Source organism: Biomphalaria glabrata, chromosome 8, assembly GCF_947242115.1.
Source record: "Biomphalaria glabrata chromosome 8, xgBioGlab47.1, whole genome shotgun sequence".
Lineage (NCBI taxonomy): Eukaryota > Metazoa > Mollusca > Gastropoda > Planorbidae > Biomphalaria > Biomphalaria glabrata.
The window spans coordinates 3,827,639-3,847,030 of NC_074718.1; the positions used below are offsets into that span (position 1 = coordinate 3,827,639).

Consider the following 19,392-nt stretch of genomic DNA (forward strand, 5'->3'; position numbering starts at 1 on the left):
ATTTTATCCTGGTAGGTCCTTGTTTTGTTACCTTTTTTAGGTGTACTTTAAGGGTCGTCATAACAAGGTCATGGTCGCTTCCAATAGAATTTGCAAAATACAACAATCTCTTACTGGCTAACACACTAGGATGCCACAAAAAATCGCGTATAACCACATGGCACAGTCCGAACGGAGAGCACCACAACCAGATCGACTATACCATGGTGCAACAGCGTTTTAAGACAAGCATCCATACAGCTAAAACAAGAAGTTTTCCTGGAGAAAAGCGACCATATGTATAGTCTTGGGAGGTAAATAAACTTAGCAAATTCAACAATCACAAAGAGGAGTGGTTCAACCAGTGGGCATCAGAAAACACAGGTAGAGCTATGTACAAAGAAATGGCCATGCCAAACAAACTGGACAGTATTAACTTCCTCCCCCGCAAAGACCAATCCACAATCTTCCAACTGAGAACAGGACACACATTTGTTAAATTATCATCTTAACAAAATAAATTCCACTCACCTACCCCTTTGTAGACACTGCTCCCACCCTTATGAAACTGTAAACCATAACCTCTTTGAATGCTCCTTCCTAATCCACCTTAGGCAGACCCTACTACCACTACAACCAAACATAACAAACACTCTGTACGGCAGGGCAGTGCTGAAGAGGACAGCACACTATTTTTCCTTGGCACAGTCCTCAAAAAAAAAGCTCACAGCTCAGCAGCAAAAGAAGAAGAAAATTTTTTGTTAAGGAAATTCGTGAGTTAGATTGTCACCTGAGTTAAACAGATTATTGCCTGAGTTAAACAGATTATCATAGCCACTTTCACATTTAGCCTTTCTTATTAGCACTTGTTGCGTGTTCAATTGTAATAATTGAAGGTTAAGACACTAGGCATGACACCATAGTATTTATCCTACTTTCATCTTGCTGACATTAAGGCATTACTTAATACCCTTAAAAAAAATCTTTTCATAGAACTATCGATCAGCTCAAGATCTATTGCAGGATGATGATGATGAAGATGATGATGCGGATTCCAGGGAAAAGACGAGTGAATGGTTCTCTTTAATCAATGAGCGGTTGAAGGAGTTGGCAGGCTCTGTGGAGTCTCTGAGGAAGCCAGAGTCAGAACACAGACAGCTTAGTGTCTCACTGAACCAAGGTAAAGATATATTGACAGAAAATATATATATATAAATGTACTTGAATACTATGTCAGAGTGTTGTGACATGACTTTAATTTTAAGATCTCTTAGGATCATTCATTTCTTTTAACTTAATCAAATTTAATCAGCTATTTCTTAATTAAAAAAAAATAGCATAGGTTTATAAAGTCAACTTGGGATAATGAAAGCCAAAGGATATAATATACAGCCTCTTTCAATATTGAATGTGTGAAATTTTTTCTTGAAGAAATAATGTATTTGATTCATTACTCACTGCTAAAAGACTATAATACACTTAGGCAAAAATCCTGCTCTGTTTTAGAGAAAATCCTGATTTGTGTTTTCAAATAGTATTTCAGTTAAAGACACAACACACTTCAGAGTTAACTTGTTCTACTAATGAATCAAGTACACATGTTAACTCAATTGAGCTCTCAACTTAAACATCAATTGATTTTAGGCTTATTACAAACCTACACCTACTTGCCTGGCTCATGTTTCTTTCGAATTTTCAGACATTTTTTCACGTCCTTGAGATTTTCACATCAATCCACGCCAATTCAATGTGAACTTATATAGGCTAATATAAAAGTTGCTCGATATTTCATTCATAATTCTAGAGTCTGATGCCACTGTTGATAGAAAACGGCGGCTCACTGTCTAATGAAGTTAAGGCTAAAAAATGATTCTGAAAAAAAAACTTTATTATGCTCACTGCAGACTCTGGCCAGCAGACTGGCACCTTGTATTCCCCCATGCAAGAGCAGATGTTACAGTTACAGAACCAGTCTATGATGCTCAGCTTTGGTCAGCTCATCCAGTCACTGACCAGACAGCAAACGGAAATGCAACAGTTGCAGCAACAGATGCAGGCTCTTCAACTGCAGGTAACCTGTAACATCTGCATGAAGAAATCAAAATTTTAAATATCAATGTAACCTCTGATTGAGTAAGGGAAGAATAAGATTTGCCTTGTCTATTTCTTCATTGATTGATCCTAAGAAAGAAAATATTTTTGATTTTGTATTAAGTTAATAAGTATTAGGCAATTAGCTATCACTTTTTGAATTCTGATAGAAACTTTTATTTGATGGACCATCTGCGTAAATAAGAAACTTTTATTTGATGGACCATCTGCGTAAATAAATATAGGCTTCTCTCGTTATCCTTAGTACTTTTTACAAAAGTAAAAGTACATACTGAGATTTTCAGCATTTTTTAATGAATTTACATAGTTAATTTATAATTAATCTTAACTCAGAAAAGAAAAAATGAAAATTAAGAAAAATGTATCTAATTGTTCTGTAACGTATTTAACTAAAATTTTTCACTGTAAAGTGGCTTATTACATATTCCACTAAAAATAATATTTACAACTGTTAATTTTCTAACTCATATTTACTACTATCTACTGGCTTGTTCTACATTCAACTCATATTGGAAAAACTGTTAATGGCTCTGTTACATCTTCAACTAATTCTACATTCCACTCATATTGAAAAACTGTTAATGGTTCTATTATGTATACAACTTTTATATTTTTTATTTGTCCAGATGAATGAAATTCATGATCAAAGTTACCACAATGTGGCCTCCCAGTCTCAGCAGTACTTGCGTCCAGCCATGTGCAATCCATCTTTGAACAACAGCACTTACAACCTCCAGGCACCAAGCCAACCTCTGGTCATCAACCAGCAGTTGTCCAGTCCTTACTTGCAGGTTAGTCTCTGGCATGTAGTTTTGTCTTTTTGTTTTTAAGACCTGAGGTTTTAAGGATAGTATACCATTAGGATTTGAAAAGAAAATACATTTGCAACACTAGAAACATCATACCAAAGCTCTGTTTTTACATAGAAAATTTAATTTTTAAAAAATAGCATTGAAAATTACTTAGAAGTAGACTTGTATAGTATGTAGATTAATTGATTCATAATAAAAAATTTTGAGTTGTGGGTTTAAGCTTACGACATATCTTGTAATAATATTCTATAATCAAAATAATTTTTTATAGTTCTCCAAATGCCAGAAATATTAATATCAACCATTGTATTTGCTTTGTTTCTATTAAGGGGTTCATCTACCTTGAAAACTTTTTTTTTTGTTTTTAACATTTTAGGCTTTTTAATGTATTAAAATGATGTATTTGATCATAGGAACACATAATATGTCTTTAAAAAATATTTTTTAAATGAAATTCAACTTTTTTTCATCATAAGGGGGGGTCAAGGGGTCAAATCATGTCATTTCTAAGAATGATTTTCTGAAATAACCATTAAAGCTACAGGTCTGAAATTTGGTATATTGATAGACACCCTATCTCCTTACAGGATGACAATGAGACATTGTGAAAAATGTATATAGATTTTTTTTTATAAATTTTTTAATTTTACCCTCTTCTGCGGACAGCGTTTTCAGCCATTGTAACCAATTAAAATGTCCTTTACTCTTTTCCTGTAAACATTTTATGACATTTTCTATTGTCATCCTGTGCTAAGACCATATTTAAACATGTATACCAAATATTATTATAATTGAACTGATAGTTTTTGAGAAAAGTGATTCTTAAGATCACATACCCATGTAAAATAGACATTTTGAGAAAAATGAAAATTAAAGTTTCAATGAGTGAGAAAAACAAGATATGTATATATATTTTTCAAAAAGATGTTTTATTTAGCTCATGTAACATTTAGGAATAGAAGCAAACACAGAATTTATTAAAATATTGTTAAATTTTATTTTAGATAGCTTCCCCACACTACACCCCCCCCCCCCCCCCCCCCGGGCGCAAAAAAAAAAATTCACCCGAAGACATAATAAGTCCAATTTTTACTTTTCAGACATTATTGTAATCCCCAAAACAACTAAAAATCAAGATAAAGTATCCCTTAATTATAAATACATGCAAATAATAAGTAAATAAATAGTTAAAATATAATTAATATGAATATGGTTGTGGTTTACACAAGTAGTTTTTCAAAGTTAAAAAAAAAAATTACCTACACCAGTTCAAATAATTTGGAACCTAGTCTTTCTCAGGTTTCAGGCCTGCATTTTTTTAATAAGCACCTAATGTTATTTGTACTCATACTAGAGGTTTGATAAGAGTACACACAATAATAAATCCAGTAAATAGAATGGCACCAGTATTTGAAAATAAATACAACTTGTATATTTTAGGTGGCTGAATAATTGTAGAGTGCAGTGCCTTTATAGTAGACAGTCCTTCATTGTAATATGATATGGCTTTTTATATATAGCCATTGAGCTGATAATGCACATATGTATGCTGTGTAGTATAAATGTTATAGATGGTAAGAAATGCTGATATAATGTGACATGGTGAGACTGAAGCTCATTGCATGTGTACAGCTACAACGACAGAAAAACTCTGGTCCTTATTTATGTTGAAACAGTAGTTGATGATAAATTGGTTCACCAGGAACCATGCAGTGCTTGATGATGAATCTTGTAATGAAATAGGTAGAACTTTATAATGATGTAAGAGTCTTTGTAGCTGGAGGTGGTGGTCAACGACAGCATCCAACGAGAAAAGAATCCCAGGTTGTTATAATGATATAGATCCAGGTCTATAAAGTGTAAATTATTGCTATATATGTGATAAGCAGCATGTGATGTGGTGTTTGATTATGAAGTACTTCTATGTCATACTGCAGTATTTAGGCAGCTTTCAGACAGGGTAGGTGGCTGACGAGGTACTAGTATGTGGTGATGTTTTCTTCCAACAAGAGGAAGGGTCAGTGTACACTGCATGTGTTGTTTTGATCTGTTGATATAAAGAAAATGAAAATATAAATTAAATAGCCTATTATGAAAATATTCAAATGATAAATATAGCATTAGTGTTATTTACTCAATATATAATCAAGAACTAAAAAGAATGATAGAAAAAAATTAATGGACAAAACCTTTTTTTCTTACCTACAATTCCCAATGTGTGTAGCTCTAATGTCTCTATTCTTGTAACAGATTAGGTAGATCATTACTTCTAATTGTAGTCAGGAGAACCTGAGACTGGAAAAAAAAAAGGAAAAAGTTATTGTATGTAAACAATATGTATCAGTATGCTATTGTAGCCCAGTAAAATTTAGATCTAGAAATCTAGTAAATAAATCTACACTAGCAGGACTAACTCATAACTCATTTATTCACTACTCAGACTATTTATTCTTGAGTCATCAAAGTTATTTTAGATCTAGAATTAGAAAAAGCAACAACTAGATCTAGACTATATTAGATATATATATATATATCTAGATCTAGATCTAATATCTATTCTAGAATCTAATCTTCTTTTCTGCAGAGGATATGATCTTACTGCTCATGAAATGGAGATCTAGAATCTAGATCTAGACTAAAGTAGACAAGATAGATGATAGAGATAGACCTATATAGATCTAAAACGAAATCAAGTTTCTAAATCTATTTTATAGAACTAGATCAATCCAAATACTAAGGCACTAGAATACTAGAATATGAATCTAGAATCTAGATATAGACTAATAGGATAGCCTTAGCCTTAGACTAGCCTAGCCCCAAGGCCAAGCCCAAGTGAAAGTGTAGTAACTAAAACTAGATCTAAGACTAGTACGACCTAAACACTGAATATGTGCTTGTCCGACCCCTAGATCTACGTTTTTATGATAATGCTATATCTAGATCTATAAAAATATTAGGAAACATGTACTTACCATAAATAATAATGGCAAAGATAGCATACAATATCCAAAAGGGTCTTCTATCGATTCACGGACGCCATCATTGTTGCTGTAAACATCGGAACCACATGGCCGGAAGGAACCAATCAAAATCGTTTATTTCATAAATACACATCATGATCCAATCGGATTTGAATAGAGACACGTGTAGTGGTCTAGTTTGAACTAGTTTCAAGGCTAAGGTTATTTTTAGATGAATGAGTCATTGAAATGGACTTGTAGAGCTGACCGTAGGCTTTTCAAAGACACCAAACATGACCCACTTTTATGGCGGGCTACGCGGTAATCGGCATCGTAAAACGGCGATTTTTTCAACATTTAGAGCAAAATTAGCTTACCCCTACCCCTTTCTAACTCATTTTTTACATTAAAATACCTTTATTTTAGTGATTTTAGCTAAACTATATCATTTATAAGATATTATTCTAACATAATATGCAACTTTTGAAAAATCGATTTTTTTAATGAAAAATGATTATTTTTGACCCGTTGACCCCCTTAACTTGTGCAAAATCTCACTTGCTCTTGTCCTAAAAAATATTTTTTATTGTGCTATGGATCTAAAGGATGAAGGGGATATCTGGGTGGTTTCCATTAGCTGGGCTTTCTACTAAGCTGTCGTAATATCAGTAATTAGAAAGTATTTAAAACTGCTTTATTGTGAATGCCAACTGATACTATTTCATATTTCTTATTGTACACTTTTAAAATGTTGTTTTAGGGTCACTTAAACAGCACTGCTACAAATGGCCTATTTGGAGGTTACCTGAGCCCAGGGCTTAGAAATATCCATCAAACAAACCTTCCTGCCTCTGGTCTTGCTGCCAATGCTGATGGGGCAGCTTTCGGAGGACTGGGCAGTGGGCTCAGCATCAATACAGGCTCTGGCTCCAGCCTGGCTCAACCAAATGCTGTCACTGGATTCATTTTCAATCCTTTGGGCCAGACTTCCCTGACCCGGCACCTGTCTCCACATGTTGACCCGTTGTCTCAGCAGTCATCTGTGTCCACTATGACTAGAGACTTTAGCCAGTTTGTCAACACGCTGAACTCACCGTCTGCTAGCCAAGGGGCTGCCTATGGTCAGTTCAACAACCTGCACCTGTTTGGCTCCAGTAGTCAGCAACAGCAGACAGGAGTCATCCCTTCACAGCTGACTGCTGACAGGCCTGTTGAAGATCTTGCCCAAGGGAATGCAAATCATTTGAATGCTACCAACAAGAAAAGGTAAGAACAACTAAAAATACTTTAAATAGTAATCACTAATTGATATAGCGTTAGTCTTCGTTTTTTTGTGTTTTTTTTTTTATATTTTAAATATTTATTAAATAAACCCATAAAGATAAGAATTCTATTGTTGCAATACATTTGTAAGACTATTTAACAACACAAAACTTGAAATAGATTACGAAATACATTTCTTATTAGATACTTTTAAAAAAAAAGCCTCAACAGCACTGAGGAGTCCTAAATAAAAATATTTTATTTAATTTAGCTTTTGAGAAATATCTTTTGCTTTTAATTTAATATTTGAAGCTGTGCTTGTTCATAATGTTATGTGCTCCAATCTAAAATATTAAGTTTATTAACTCACTTTCGATTGAATTGGCATACTGAAATAAAACAACTTTATAGCATTGAAGAATCTTTTTTTTTTTTTTTTTCAATTGTATGTTGCAGAAAGTATCGAAAGATCTCCAGCAGAAGTGAAAGTAACACATCCTCCAGTGAGTACACTTTAATCTTTGTGATACCTTGGTTTTAGTTCAGACTTGTATCTTCTGCTCAATAGTTTAGTTTAGTCACATTGGGACTAACAAGTTATATCCTTAAGTTTAAGTGGATTCAATTTTTTCAAATATTACATTGAAAAGTTCTTTACATGATGACATCCTGCTCAATAGTCTAGTTTAGTCACATGGCTAACAAGTTATATCTTTAAGTTTTATTGGATTCAATTTTTTTCAAATATTACATTGAAAAGTTCTTTACACGATGACATCCATCTTGGGTGAAATAAAAAATAACACCAAAGTGACTCCAGCATTAGTACATTCTTGATGTTCTCTTGTTATAAATACTTTCCTATCAGCAGACTTGTTTGTTACTTCTCTCATAAAGCTAGTCAACATAGTTATTTTTTTAATTGCATTTAAATTGATCAATGTATTTTGTTGTGAAATACTCAAGTTATCAGTGTTAATCCCATAATGATAGTAATATAGGTCAGTGATAGTGTCGGACTACATAATCTTTTAGATTATAAATTCTCTTGCTATTGTCGTTAGTACATATTTTTGTCATGTTACATAAGTCTGTTGAACATTCATTGGTCTGGTTAGTGGCTAAATTGTGTTTCTATAGCATCACAAACTGTTGAGCACAAAATTTCAGGTTGATACTTATGGTGTGGCCTAAAGATATTAAAATAATAAATATCTAGTTAAAATGCAATGGATCCAACTGCTTATATTATATGATATTTTTTAGGATGTTTGTGAAACTTGAGCAACACAGTCATTGTAGAAATAACCTCTATAGAGGCTTTTTAAACATTCTATTTATACTCTTTGAATCAAAATGTTGATAGTTTTGAAACATCAGATTTGTTATTTGGTGAATTACATAAACGTTTGAATCAATGGAACAGATTTGAAGTTGTCCAGAGAGAATGTACAAAACCTCAGCACAAGATCTAGCACAGCTTCTCAGAACTGGGCTAGTCACAGGAGTGCACAGTACACAGGAGCCACTGCTGGAACCCAGTATGACATGGCTGCAGGTCAGGCCTTGAGAGATGACTGCAGGTCAAGCTGTTCAAGCATTCAGTCCATACGAGATCAGCATTCTCGACTAAAGGAAGAGCAATCTCAAACAGCGTAAGTTTTCATCAGCGAAGCAAACTATTTAAAATGAGTGTTAATCAGATGTGTGTTGGCGGTCAAAATGCTAATGTCATGTATTGAAAAGAAATACAAATGCTGTTAAACAGCATTACATTCTTTACCAGAGAAGTCATCTGGTTTAAAGATTAATAATTTTAGCTTCTCTGTTTATTTGGGAACTTTTTACAATAGTCTTACAGTTATTCTTATTTCTCAGTCAAGCCTTATTAAATGCTCTAAATTTAACCTTCTATTGCTTAATGTTCCAATGTAGCTTTCATTTATATTTATGCTTGTTGATACTGGGTGCATCACTACATTGAAATTGATTATTTTGCTAGAAGATTTTTTCCCGATTAAAGATTAAAGGAAAAGAATAATGTTTTCATGTATTTTGTTTCACTTGTCATTACAGTATTTATTTTAAAATCCTAACCCAGGTCTGTAGATGCTGCCGACGATAGTAACACACTTTTCGACACACTGCGTGATACCATCTACTCGGAAGTTGCATCTCTTATATCACAGAATGAGAGCCGTCCCCATTTCCTGTTGGAAATATTTCGAGAAATGCAGCAGATAGATTCTGACTTGCAGCGTCAGAGAGCATTATATTCTATACAGGAAATTCTTCGATCACACATTGAGGCCAATGGCGGTGTAAGTTGCATTTTGAACTATGTAAATAAAACAACTTTAAAACTGTTTCATTATTTACTGCCTCTCAGCGTTGATGTTTTGTTTCTGGTCTTTAAAAGAAATGGAGGAGAAAGTCTTTAAGAAAGATTGTCAAACTCCCTGTCACAGTGTTACATATCACATGATTATTTCAAAACTGCAAAAGTCAGTAGTACCATTTGTTCAACACTTTTCTATACAGGAGTTGTAGTTAATGATTGGCTCTAATGCTAGTGCTATGTCCTGGGGTTGCTTATGTGTTTGAAGTATCATTCTCTGTTTTCCTGGTTTGCTTTCCCTTGTTTACTTTATTAGTGACTTGGTCATAAATGATGGTGGATTTTGTTTTGGTGTTATCTCCTGGATTACTTATTCATTTTAGGTGTTGTCCCCATGTTTAAAAGTAACATGTACCATAATGACCTAGTTAGCACAGATGTGGCATAAATGATCACATCTTTGTGATTTTTTTTGTTAACTTTTTTTTCTCTATCCTTGGTGTTATCTCTTTTATTATTTTAATGTTGTCTGGTTTACTTATGTTTTTTTATAGTTATTTTAACCTTGTCTTTACTTTGTGTTTACTCTGGCAATCCAGATTCTGCCCCATGTCAAGACGAAACCAAAGCCAGTGGCTCATCTGGGCGCATCCATTGTCTTCCGAGACAGAAGAAGCCATATCTTTTGTGTTAACTAACTCTTGTTTGTCTTGCCTTTACTGTGTGTTACTAACTCCTGTCTGTCTTGTCTTCCAGGCTCCAACACAAAACCTGAGTGAAGCTGAGAGGACATCTGCTGGCAGGAAAGTTGCTAGAGGTGGAGCTCCAAGAAATTATTCCTTTGACTATGCTGAGGTGGCAGAAAACCCAAGTTCTCTGTCTACTCCGACCAATGATTGTGAGGAGTCCCCATTTTTTCAGGTAGGTTACACTCTATCGTCTGGGCATTCTGATTGTTGCTTAGCTTGACTGTAAGACGTCTCTAACCTAATGCTTGTACACTAACAAGGATGCTTTGGGAGAAACTGTGATTGAGTTTGACAGTCTGAGGCATGAGGACAGAGAGGAACATTTAACAGGATGGAGAAACTGTGGGACTTATGAGCAGCAGGTGAGGAGGCTCACCATGTCTCTAGTTGTGGATGCCCTCTGATAGCCACACAAAGATGAGGCCTTTGAAAAAAAAACTTTAATTCTACTTGTGACACCGAAACTTCAATGTTTTGGAGATATTTGTTATGTAAAAGTTTGATGGAAAGTCTCATTACTGTGTGGTTATTTCGCAATTAGTGCTTGTTCATTTTAGATTGGTTTTATGAGGCATCACAGGGCTTCCAATTGTATAGACTTTTTTTTTTAGATGTGTACTTTTGTTGGCTACTTGTTTTTGTAGCTAAAGAGTGAGTTTTTTTGGGGGTTTTTTTATCATCATTTACTTGTGTAGATTTGGATTGTTATCAAATTTTAGACAGTGTCTTATTTAAGTTTATTTTTCACTTTTTTAGCTGTTGGAAGCCCTGCTATCAGTTGATTATGTTGTAGTGAATGTTTCTGAAGTCTGCATGAAGCTATTAAATGTTGATTATCAAATGACATTTATAGTCTAGTTTTAAATGTTGTTTAAACTTTTACACTTATGCATGCTTAAATTTGTTAAATTTGTTGAATTTAAAAGAAAAACAATACATGTCAATTCAAGTTCTCTTGTTATTTTTACTGATTCTCTATCTTCACTTGTTATATTTACTGACCATATAAAATAAATTCTCTATTTACAAAATGATTTAGTACAATCAATCGGGTGCTAGTTGTCTTCACACACTTTTGAAACATTAGGTCCATAAATTGATTGTAAATTAATTTTTTTTCATAATTTAAAAAATCTTGTAAAGTCATTGATTGTAGAATTAATTGTTTTTTTTTTTAATTATAAAAAGTGAACATTCTCTTTCACAAATCTGTTTTTCAGTGATGACACACTTACTAGAAACATTTGCACTTGTCTCGGTCATGTCTTGTTTATAGTTTACACTTCCTGACTATCTGGTGTATTTAAAAGGATATTGTTTGTATCCTTTCAATTATGAAACATAGTGTGTATTAGTTTAATAGGATTTAAACATTCAGAATAATGATTTCTTTGTAATGACTCCTAAGATGTGGGAGAATGGAGGCTTCTTGCCCTTTGACAAGTTTAGAGAGTCTCATAGGAAAAGCCAAAGCAGCCTGCACAAGACTTTGAAAGAAGAAACTCAGTCAAGTGCCAGTCAGAGTGCTGATTTGGAGGAACTAGCTGCTGGTGAGGAAGGAGCTAGTGCATATGTCTCTGACATGCCTGTAAGTTGACTTCGTTATATTGAAACTTCAAATTGTTTGTTTTACATGACACGACATGGCCTAACATATGTTTAGGGCATGACATGGCCTAAATTTTGCTGATGTGCAAAATATCCTAATTTTACGCATATTTTGGGTGTTGCTTCAGAATCCTTTCCCAAATATCCTGCAGGATGGCAGGTGATGGTGGCGAACAGGATGGAACCAATGTACACCATTACAGCAGTCCAGAGCATATACCACACAACCAGGAGGACATTACATCATATGTCCATGTTATTAAACATGCTCAATTTAAAAAAAACAACAACAACCTAGAAGAAAAGGCTAAAGAAAGAATTTCATAGAATATTTGGATGATTGGGAGCTATTCAACTTAGACAGACAGACAGATTCTCTTTTCTATTTTTATTCCCTTGAGCCCTGTCTACCACTGTAAACATAATAAAGATCTAACCTCCCTACTTTCCTCAGTATCCAAGGATCAATATGAAACAACTGGACAAACAGATCAAGGAAGTGATGATGGAGACCATCCCTCTGGTCAAGCAGCACATGAGTGACGTGTGTTCTACCCAGCTGCTGAACTACATCAAGCAGTTGGTCCTTTCCCTCACAAGTCAAGTAGGCCATGAAGAGTTTGCCAAGTTCTTCCAGCGTCAGCTGTCCTCCATCCTCCAAGATACTTTACAGAAATACCATGGAAGAAAGTAAGCTCATCTTTTTAGAGAAGTAATTAGTAACAAGAGATATTATTAAGAAGCACTGTTGTTCATGATTTTAAAAAAAATTATTATTCTTCCACACCTTCCACTCGGTCCCAATATTTTTGGCCAGAAAATACCTAGATCAGATTTAAAACCTTGTTCTTGCTCTCTAATTTCTCGCATCAAGACTTTCATTTCATTTCTTCACTAACTAGTCAAGATTTTATACACTGAACCATCTAGTTTTATTTCAGATTTATTTTTGTATTTGAATTGTGGAGAAAATATTCAGTAAATAATATGATAAACCTTTATTTTTTTGTTAATATTGCCAAAGCCTTCAGTATTCCTGTTGGTCTTACTTAGGTCTGTAGTGTAAAGATTGATAATAATAGATGGTTGGCTTGGAAGGAGGGGATTTCATAAACGTCCGCCCTCAGAGAACAGTTCCACATTTATCCCCCCTGAACTTGTTGTACAAGATGTAGGTCAACTCTTGTTTTCACAGGATGAGGGAGTGTGGGGAAGATCTATTGGTGGAAATCTCTGATGTTCTTTTCAACGAGTTGGCCTTCTTTAGACTCATGCAGGATCTGGAGGATGGGAGTGCTGGTGACAGGGTCAGACTGACTGAGTGGACTGGCCAGGTAGGCTAAACTTACGTTTTAACAAGTAGGGACTCCCCTGTAGACTTTGTGGTCGAAACTGAGAGTTGAACTTTTAAGTAAATAATTGATTTGCTATTATAAGCTGCAACCAATACTAAGCAATCATCCACATGTTCGTTCTAAACAGTGTAAATGTTTAGGGACTAACTTTTATACAATTAGCTTACTATAAAATTATGATAATAACTAATACTGTAGAAAAATATCAAATATGAATCAAATAATGACTAGCATTCAAATTCACTAAAAAAAAAAAATCTAGTATATGAATTATACTTGTTTTTCATGAAAAGTTTTGACAGCGATCCTCGCTGCAATATTTTAAAAAATTTTGAAAAAATAATTTTGATGGGGACATTGATCTCCTCTAATCACCTTTGCACCTCCTAAATATGTGGAAACACATCACACAGGGCTTGTAATGACATAATATTTAACAATTCTCAACCTGCTTATTCTATATAGTTCAAAGACTGAGTCAGTCTTTTAGTGATCATAAGAGTTTGTAAATCATTTTCATCATTTTTGATGTTGTTCTCATTTAAATATCTTTTTTTCAACATGCATGAACTTGAGTTATTGTTTTGAAAAAAAAAAGTTTTCATTGTTCATTTTGCTGTAGAAATATTTAATATAACAGTATTAAAATGTCTATTACATCATATTCTTTTCAACTTGTTTCTAGTATCCGACTGAGGTGTCTAAAAGCTCCTCCACCTACAGTAATGATGGAAGTGGCTCCTCTGAGGCTGAAGATGATGATAAGGATGAGGATACCAAGAATAATGAGGTAAGACACTGTCATTAAAAACAGTTTGTGTGGTGTGACATAAAGTTGTCATTGTAGGGTCATGTCTCAGAGGTCTAGTCTCTTAATGGAACACTTCACACATTCAGAGTATTTAGTGGAACCCTTTGTTTATTTTTTAGAAAGATATTATTCATGTGGTGGCTTCTAGTTAATCTAGTTCTAATTAATCCAGTATTCAGGCCTTGCAGAACACTAGGGATCTGTGGTTTAGGTAACAATGCTATAATGTGAAATCCGTGTCAGTTTATCCTGTACCTTTATAAAATGTAACCTCAGACATTTTCCATTCCCCTGTATTTTTCTCTGTTGTCTAGGAAGACAATGAAACAAATCTGAGAGACAGTGAAGATAAAGAAGACATTGAGATGGAATCTTACCAGATTGAGTTGGCACCCAGTGAGACCAAACCTTTCACCAGGTAACACTTCTGCACTCATTACATTTCTTTAGGACTGACCCACATTTCATTGATTCTGTACACCCCCATTAGCATTGCATTAACTCTTTCTCTCCGTAATTATTTTCCTCATTCCGATAGAATTATTCATTTTGCTCATTTTTATGTCGCTATCCTGTTAGGATTTAACTTCAATAACTTTTGTGTTTGATATCAGAAAATGTTAAATTTGGTGTCGAATTATTGGGAAATGCATTCTCTTTTTAAACACACATTAAAGTCTTAAAATCCGAAAACCAGTTTAGTTTAGTGGGGTTAAATCAATGTTTACATTGTCAGTTAGGAAAGAAAGAGTTAATCACTTTGTGATTATAATAATCTTGTAGTCATTCCTTTTTCACTACTTTAACTTTACAGAATAGGCAGTGATGAAGATGACGATGAGGGGGATGAAGAACAAAGTATGGATGACCCGAGTGAAACTGCTGTCAGCCGAGACTCCAGGATGGAGGTCAATGGGCACACCCAGCCGTGCGTGCCATCCTCTGCCAGACCAGAGACAGAGGGAGCAGGAGGAGATGTGGCAGAGAAACAAGACGCAGAGAAACTGAGTCCCAAGAAAGTGGTCTCCACTATTGTGTTGAAAGCAACTGGGGCTGGGGATCAAGGAGAGACCCAACCGCAGACACAGGTACCTGACATGTGATTATTAGTCACCTTGCCATTTTTAGATTCAAAACAAGACAGCTATCACTTGACGAGAGAAGAACAGTTGTAAAGGTTATTCATTTTTAGCCTGTACACAAGACACACATGATTAGGAAATGAACATAGTCTGTGTCTTTCAAAGAATTAATTTTTCTTTGTTTTTGTAACTCATTGATAGTTTCATAAGGCTATTTTTGACGGAAGAGGTAAGCTATATGATTAGCATAAGAAACAAAAGAAAAAGGAAGTACCCTTTTCAGACTTTTTTGTGATCCATTATCTATAAAGTGCTTTCATTGGGATGTCGGCTCAGATATTAGGTCTGGCGGAATTGTTATCACTGAAAGGAGCAAGGACAAATTCAAGTAACTGGTACCTAACTCAGTAAGCTTCAGGCAGGAGGGGCTCGTTTTCATAATTCTAGCAATAGCTGGTTTAAAAATAAGCATGGGGGAATTGGTTATTTCTGAAAACTAGAATTGTGTCTTGTCAATTCCGTCATTAAAAGTGTCTTGAGATAATGGACGCAATTATTTCCTCACTTGCAGGAATCCTTTAGGTATGCTTGTTAAAAAAAGAAATAAAAATATTAAGGAAATTTCAAACATCTTTAAAAAAAAAAATTTTTTAAAATATATTTATGTAACCTTGCAGGTGAACGGCAGCGTGACACCTAATGATGGTCACAATGAGGAAGGCGAACTGACTGTGGATGATTTGCCAGAGAGGCTGACGGTGGACTCTGAGGCCAACAACACTGTGAGTGACTCTCCCCCTTCTCTCATGTGTAATGTCTTAGTGCTGAGCCTGTCTGCCGGGACAGCCCTGGTAGTGGCGTTGCTTGCTGCCGCTCATCTGGTGGCTAGCTGGCAACCCAAAGTGCCCAGATAAAAGCACAGGAAGGTGGAGAAACGCCCGATGTGGATGTATGTCAGTGACATGATTGTTCAACTTTTAGTGTCTAGATATTTTGCTTTTTTTCTGTTGCCCCTTTTATTTATTTTTTCAAACGCAATTTTCATTTTTCCGTTAGATTTTTTTTTTTATAACTTTCATCATTTCTAGGAAGATTTTATGGCACAATCATTTAACCTACAAAGTGCTCAATATTAATTCAAATTTATGTTGTGCTAGCTTGACCTTTTTTTTTTTTTTTTGTGTTTGCTTCTATTTAATTTGCTTCTTTGGTAGTTTGCTTTAGGGCTTTCACAGCTTTATAGTTGTCAATTTCATCAGTTTTATATGTAAGCCATAGGAGTAGTGTAAGAATCAAAAGAAAAAGGAAGTACCCCTTTCAGACTTTGTGATCTAGTCACAGTTGAGTTTTACATCACCTGCCCCATAGTTTGCAAGAATGAAAAAAAAAAGCCAGTGTAAATAATGTATAGCGATGAAGACCACAGCATATTGAGAGAGTGTTTAATTGTCACCACAAGTCTTGGCCATTGCTTCAGAATGTAGAAGCTATCACTTGATGTTATAGTTTTGGGGATTTACTTTTTTTAGTTACTAATATTAGGCAAACATTTAAATGCCATCATACACTATTGAAAGAGAATAGAAACAAGTTTCTGTTGCGAATGTCATTGTGTAGCTAAGTATTGTTCTGAGTGCAATGATAGTAACTGTTGTCACTGGGTTATTAACCTTTTTGATAATGACAATGATAATATTTGTATTATCCTGGAGGAAATTAGCAAATTAGTTTTACAACAGGGCATTAGATATAACAAGTCTCACTCAAACATTACATGGAAAGTTTTACATACAATGTAGGTCTCTATTACCAAGAGAACATAAGATCTTATTGTTTTTGTTATTGTGTCTTCTCTGTAATGGTAATGGATAAACTCATGCTCCAATCGGTGTTGTTTGTTTTTTTAAATATTAAAAATGTTTTTATCTTCTCAATACCCAGCACTGTACAAGACTAGGCGTGCTTGATAAGTTTATTTCTTAGTGTGTCTCATTTGTAGCCAGAGTTTCTGTGTGTTGTAACTCTCAAAGCTTTGGGCTCAATTCACAACTAAATTATTTCTTTTACACTTGCCAGCTACTCGAGTTAGATATGTGAAAACTGTCATGACTTAAGACCCAATTATTATTTACACTAGTTCACCTTGAGCTGGGCTGGTAGATCCTTTAGAAGATCATGTTGTAGATAACTGCAGGCTAGACAAAGGTTTGACTTTCATGCCTTGTAATCAAAGTTTTAAGTTTGTTGATGTGGACATTTTTTAGATCCCAGTTTATTTTGTAAATGTTTTTTTTTTCAAACAGTGATTATTTCATGAAGATGTTTATATTATTTATACAAGTAGAATTTTTTTTTAGAAAAAATAAAATGTTAATCCGAACATGAAATAGATCTAAGAATTGAAATCTATAATCATAATTTTATAGTCTTCAATCTTTACTTCATTATGTCATGATACAATTGAGTGTTTGGGAACATGCAAGATAAAGTTTGTATTTACTGAATCAAAAAATACTCTAGCAACCAGTCAGGGGACATAATCTGATTCCAATATAATTTTTTTGTCCCCCTTGCATAAGTTCTTCAAGCAACATATTTGATTCATTTCATTAGTATATTATTTGAAACATTCATTATTTAGTTTTCTTTTTCATTCAGTCTGCTCTGGTTAATTAGACCTCAATTAAGACATGTATTATTTTGGTTATAACATTAAACTGGTCTAATTATAGGAACACTCCATCCCTGCTGGATTTGCACTAAGCTGTGGTCTGATTAACCAGAGTGTAGACTGCATATAATGTAAGACTCAAACTGATGGATGATTGTATTCTGTTTCAGCCAGGGCTAAGATGGAACTATGAGGAGGAGCAGAGATCTGTTTATGGCATTGACGCTATTATATCTTCACTGGACGATGTCAACGAACTGGCAGGGGAAGACAACCTAGACCCTGAGAGTTTCCAGTCTTAAGTGTCACTGTCTGCAATCAATACGTTTCTTATGTCCACTTTTTTTGTTTTTGTAAGGCTAGAATTTGTCTGCTTTCAAGATATAAGAGTTACTTCTTTCTGCCTTATTTATATTCTATTGAAATCTATAAATATATCGTATATAATACAGTCTAGATTGACTTGTTGTTCCATGCCCGCAAGGCTGGAGGTTAAAGGTTAAGAGTTGTTGCCAGGAGGAAAGCATTACTGCTTCTAGTTGACTCGATACATACTGATGCATTGTTTAGCTGTAGTCGCGGTTGATCCTCCTGTGAGTTAGTCATGTTGATGTTCAAGTACAAGAAAACTGCTGACCATGTTGTGGAAAGTTAAAAGGTTGTTGCGACCTAACTCCCTGCACTGAGTTTGCGTGGGGGGGCTTTGTAATTAGATGGATGTGAAATTGCTTATGACCATATCTGTGACATTAATGTGTGTGATCAGTTGCTTGTTTTCACTGGCATCACTCGTCAAATGTATAAATGTCTTCAACAATGTGTCAATTCAAACTCTACCTAGATTTATCAAATATAGTAAATATAATAATGTAATGGTATGGTTGAACTTTGTGTAACTTATTTATTGTTTCTAAAATGGATCCAATGAGAAATGATGTAATACCCCAGCTCCTGGTTGATCTGTTGGACCAGAAGGGGAAAAAAAACAAGATATTCATTCTTCATTCTTCAAGATATTCATTCATTCATTCATTGTTTTTTTTTTTAATCTTTTCTCTTGATTCTTTATAAACTCATTATTTTTTCTACAACTTTCACAAGATAAAAGCTTCAATTGTGTGTTGTGTTGAAGGGAATTTCTATTCTGTTTATCAAGTTGTACACATTATCAGTGATTGTCACAGTTTGTCCAACTTTGCATAGTTAAGTGTTCAATCTTGGGGTGTAGAACAAATGAGACCATATGGAAATGAAATTTGTGTTTTTTTTTTTTATATATATATATTAGTTCAAACAATTTTTTTTTGTGTTCAAATCAGATAAATGTTTCTTTGTTTTCTAGAGTGTTGACTTGAACAAGTGTGTGTGTGTGTGTTTTGAAGCATTCCATTCAGTTAGAAGTGATCAAATAAACTTTTCATGAATGCAACAAGTCACTCTGAGTGTTTTCATTGGACGATTTTCTTGTCTCTTTTGTTTGTAATATTTGTCTTTTATAGAACACTTGTAATGACTAACATTGAGTAATAATAATAATTGTAATAATTTGCAGATCTTTTGCTTTTTTTTTTTAATGGATTTTGTGCAAAATTCCATTGGTGGAAAATAAAATTTTGCAGGAAAATAAAATAACAAAAAAATAGATATTTAGA

At 34.3% G+C, this 19,392-nt stretch overlaps 1 protein-coding gene and 1 long non-coding RNA gene across 7 annotated transcripts in view; one reads left to right on the top strand and one right to left on the bottom strand.

The window, feature by feature from the left end:
• Nucleotides 1-19,176, top strand: part of LOC106054700 (pericentriolar material 1 protein-like) — a 40,636-nt gene extending 21,460 nt beyond the window's left edge. For 2 of the 5 annotated variants that reach the window (XM_056037804.1, XM_056037803.1), the window contains exons 24-40: nucleotides 973-1,159; nucleotides 1,884-2,050; nucleotides 2,718-2,882; nucleotides 6,624-7,129; nucleotides 7,583-7,629; nucleotides 8,553-8,781; nucleotides 9,228-9,447; nucleotides 10,221-10,385; nucleotides 10,474-10,575; nucleotides 11,622-11,801; nucleotides 12,276-12,511; nucleotides 13,017-13,155; nucleotides 13,862-13,966; nucleotides 14,302-14,405; nucleotides 14,802-15,075; nucleotides 15,747-15,851; nucleotides 17,911-19,176. In XM_056037804.1, the coding sequence (XP_055893779.1) occupies nucleotides 973-1,159; nucleotides 1,884-2,050; nucleotides 2,718-2,882; nucleotides 6,624-7,129; nucleotides 7,583-7,629; nucleotides 8,553-8,781; nucleotides 9,228-9,447; nucleotides 10,221-10,385; nucleotides 10,474-10,575; nucleotides 11,622-11,801; nucleotides 12,276-12,511; nucleotides 13,017-13,155; nucleotides 13,862-13,966; nucleotides 14,302-14,405; nucleotides 14,802-15,075; nucleotides 15,747-15,851; nucleotides 17,911-18,042 (3,063 nt within the window). In that variant the 3' untranslated portion in view covers nucleotides 18,043-19,176. The remainder of the gene's footprint in view (nucleotides 1-972; nucleotides 1,160-1,883; nucleotides 2,051-2,717; nucleotides 2,883-6,623; nucleotides 7,130-7,582; nucleotides 7,630-8,552; nucleotides 8,782-9,227; nucleotides 9,448-10,220; nucleotides 10,386-10,473; nucleotides 10,576-11,621; nucleotides 11,802-12,275; nucleotides 12,512-13,016; nucleotides 13,156-13,861; nucleotides 13,967-14,301; nucleotides 14,406-14,801; nucleotides 15,076-15,746; nucleotides 15,852-17,910) is intronic. The other 3 variants (XM_056037805.1, XM_056037807.1, XM_056037806.1) reach the window with 3 other exon arrangements.
• Nucleotides 3,939-6,400, bottom strand: LOC129927683 (uncharacterized). Of its 2 annotated transcripts, none has more exons than XR_008779322.1 (3): nucleotides 5,876-6,400; nucleotides 5,106-5,198; nucleotides 3,939-4,950 (listed from the first exon to the last, which is right to left on the bottom strand). It is a non-coding gene; the product is annotated as an uncharacterized LOC129927683 (long non-coding RNA). The 2 variants fall into 2 exon arrangements; XR_008779323.1 differs by lacking the exon at nucleotides 5,876-6,400 and adding an exon at nucleotides 5,503-5,525.
• Nucleotides 19,177-19,392: the final 216 nt, after the last annotated feature.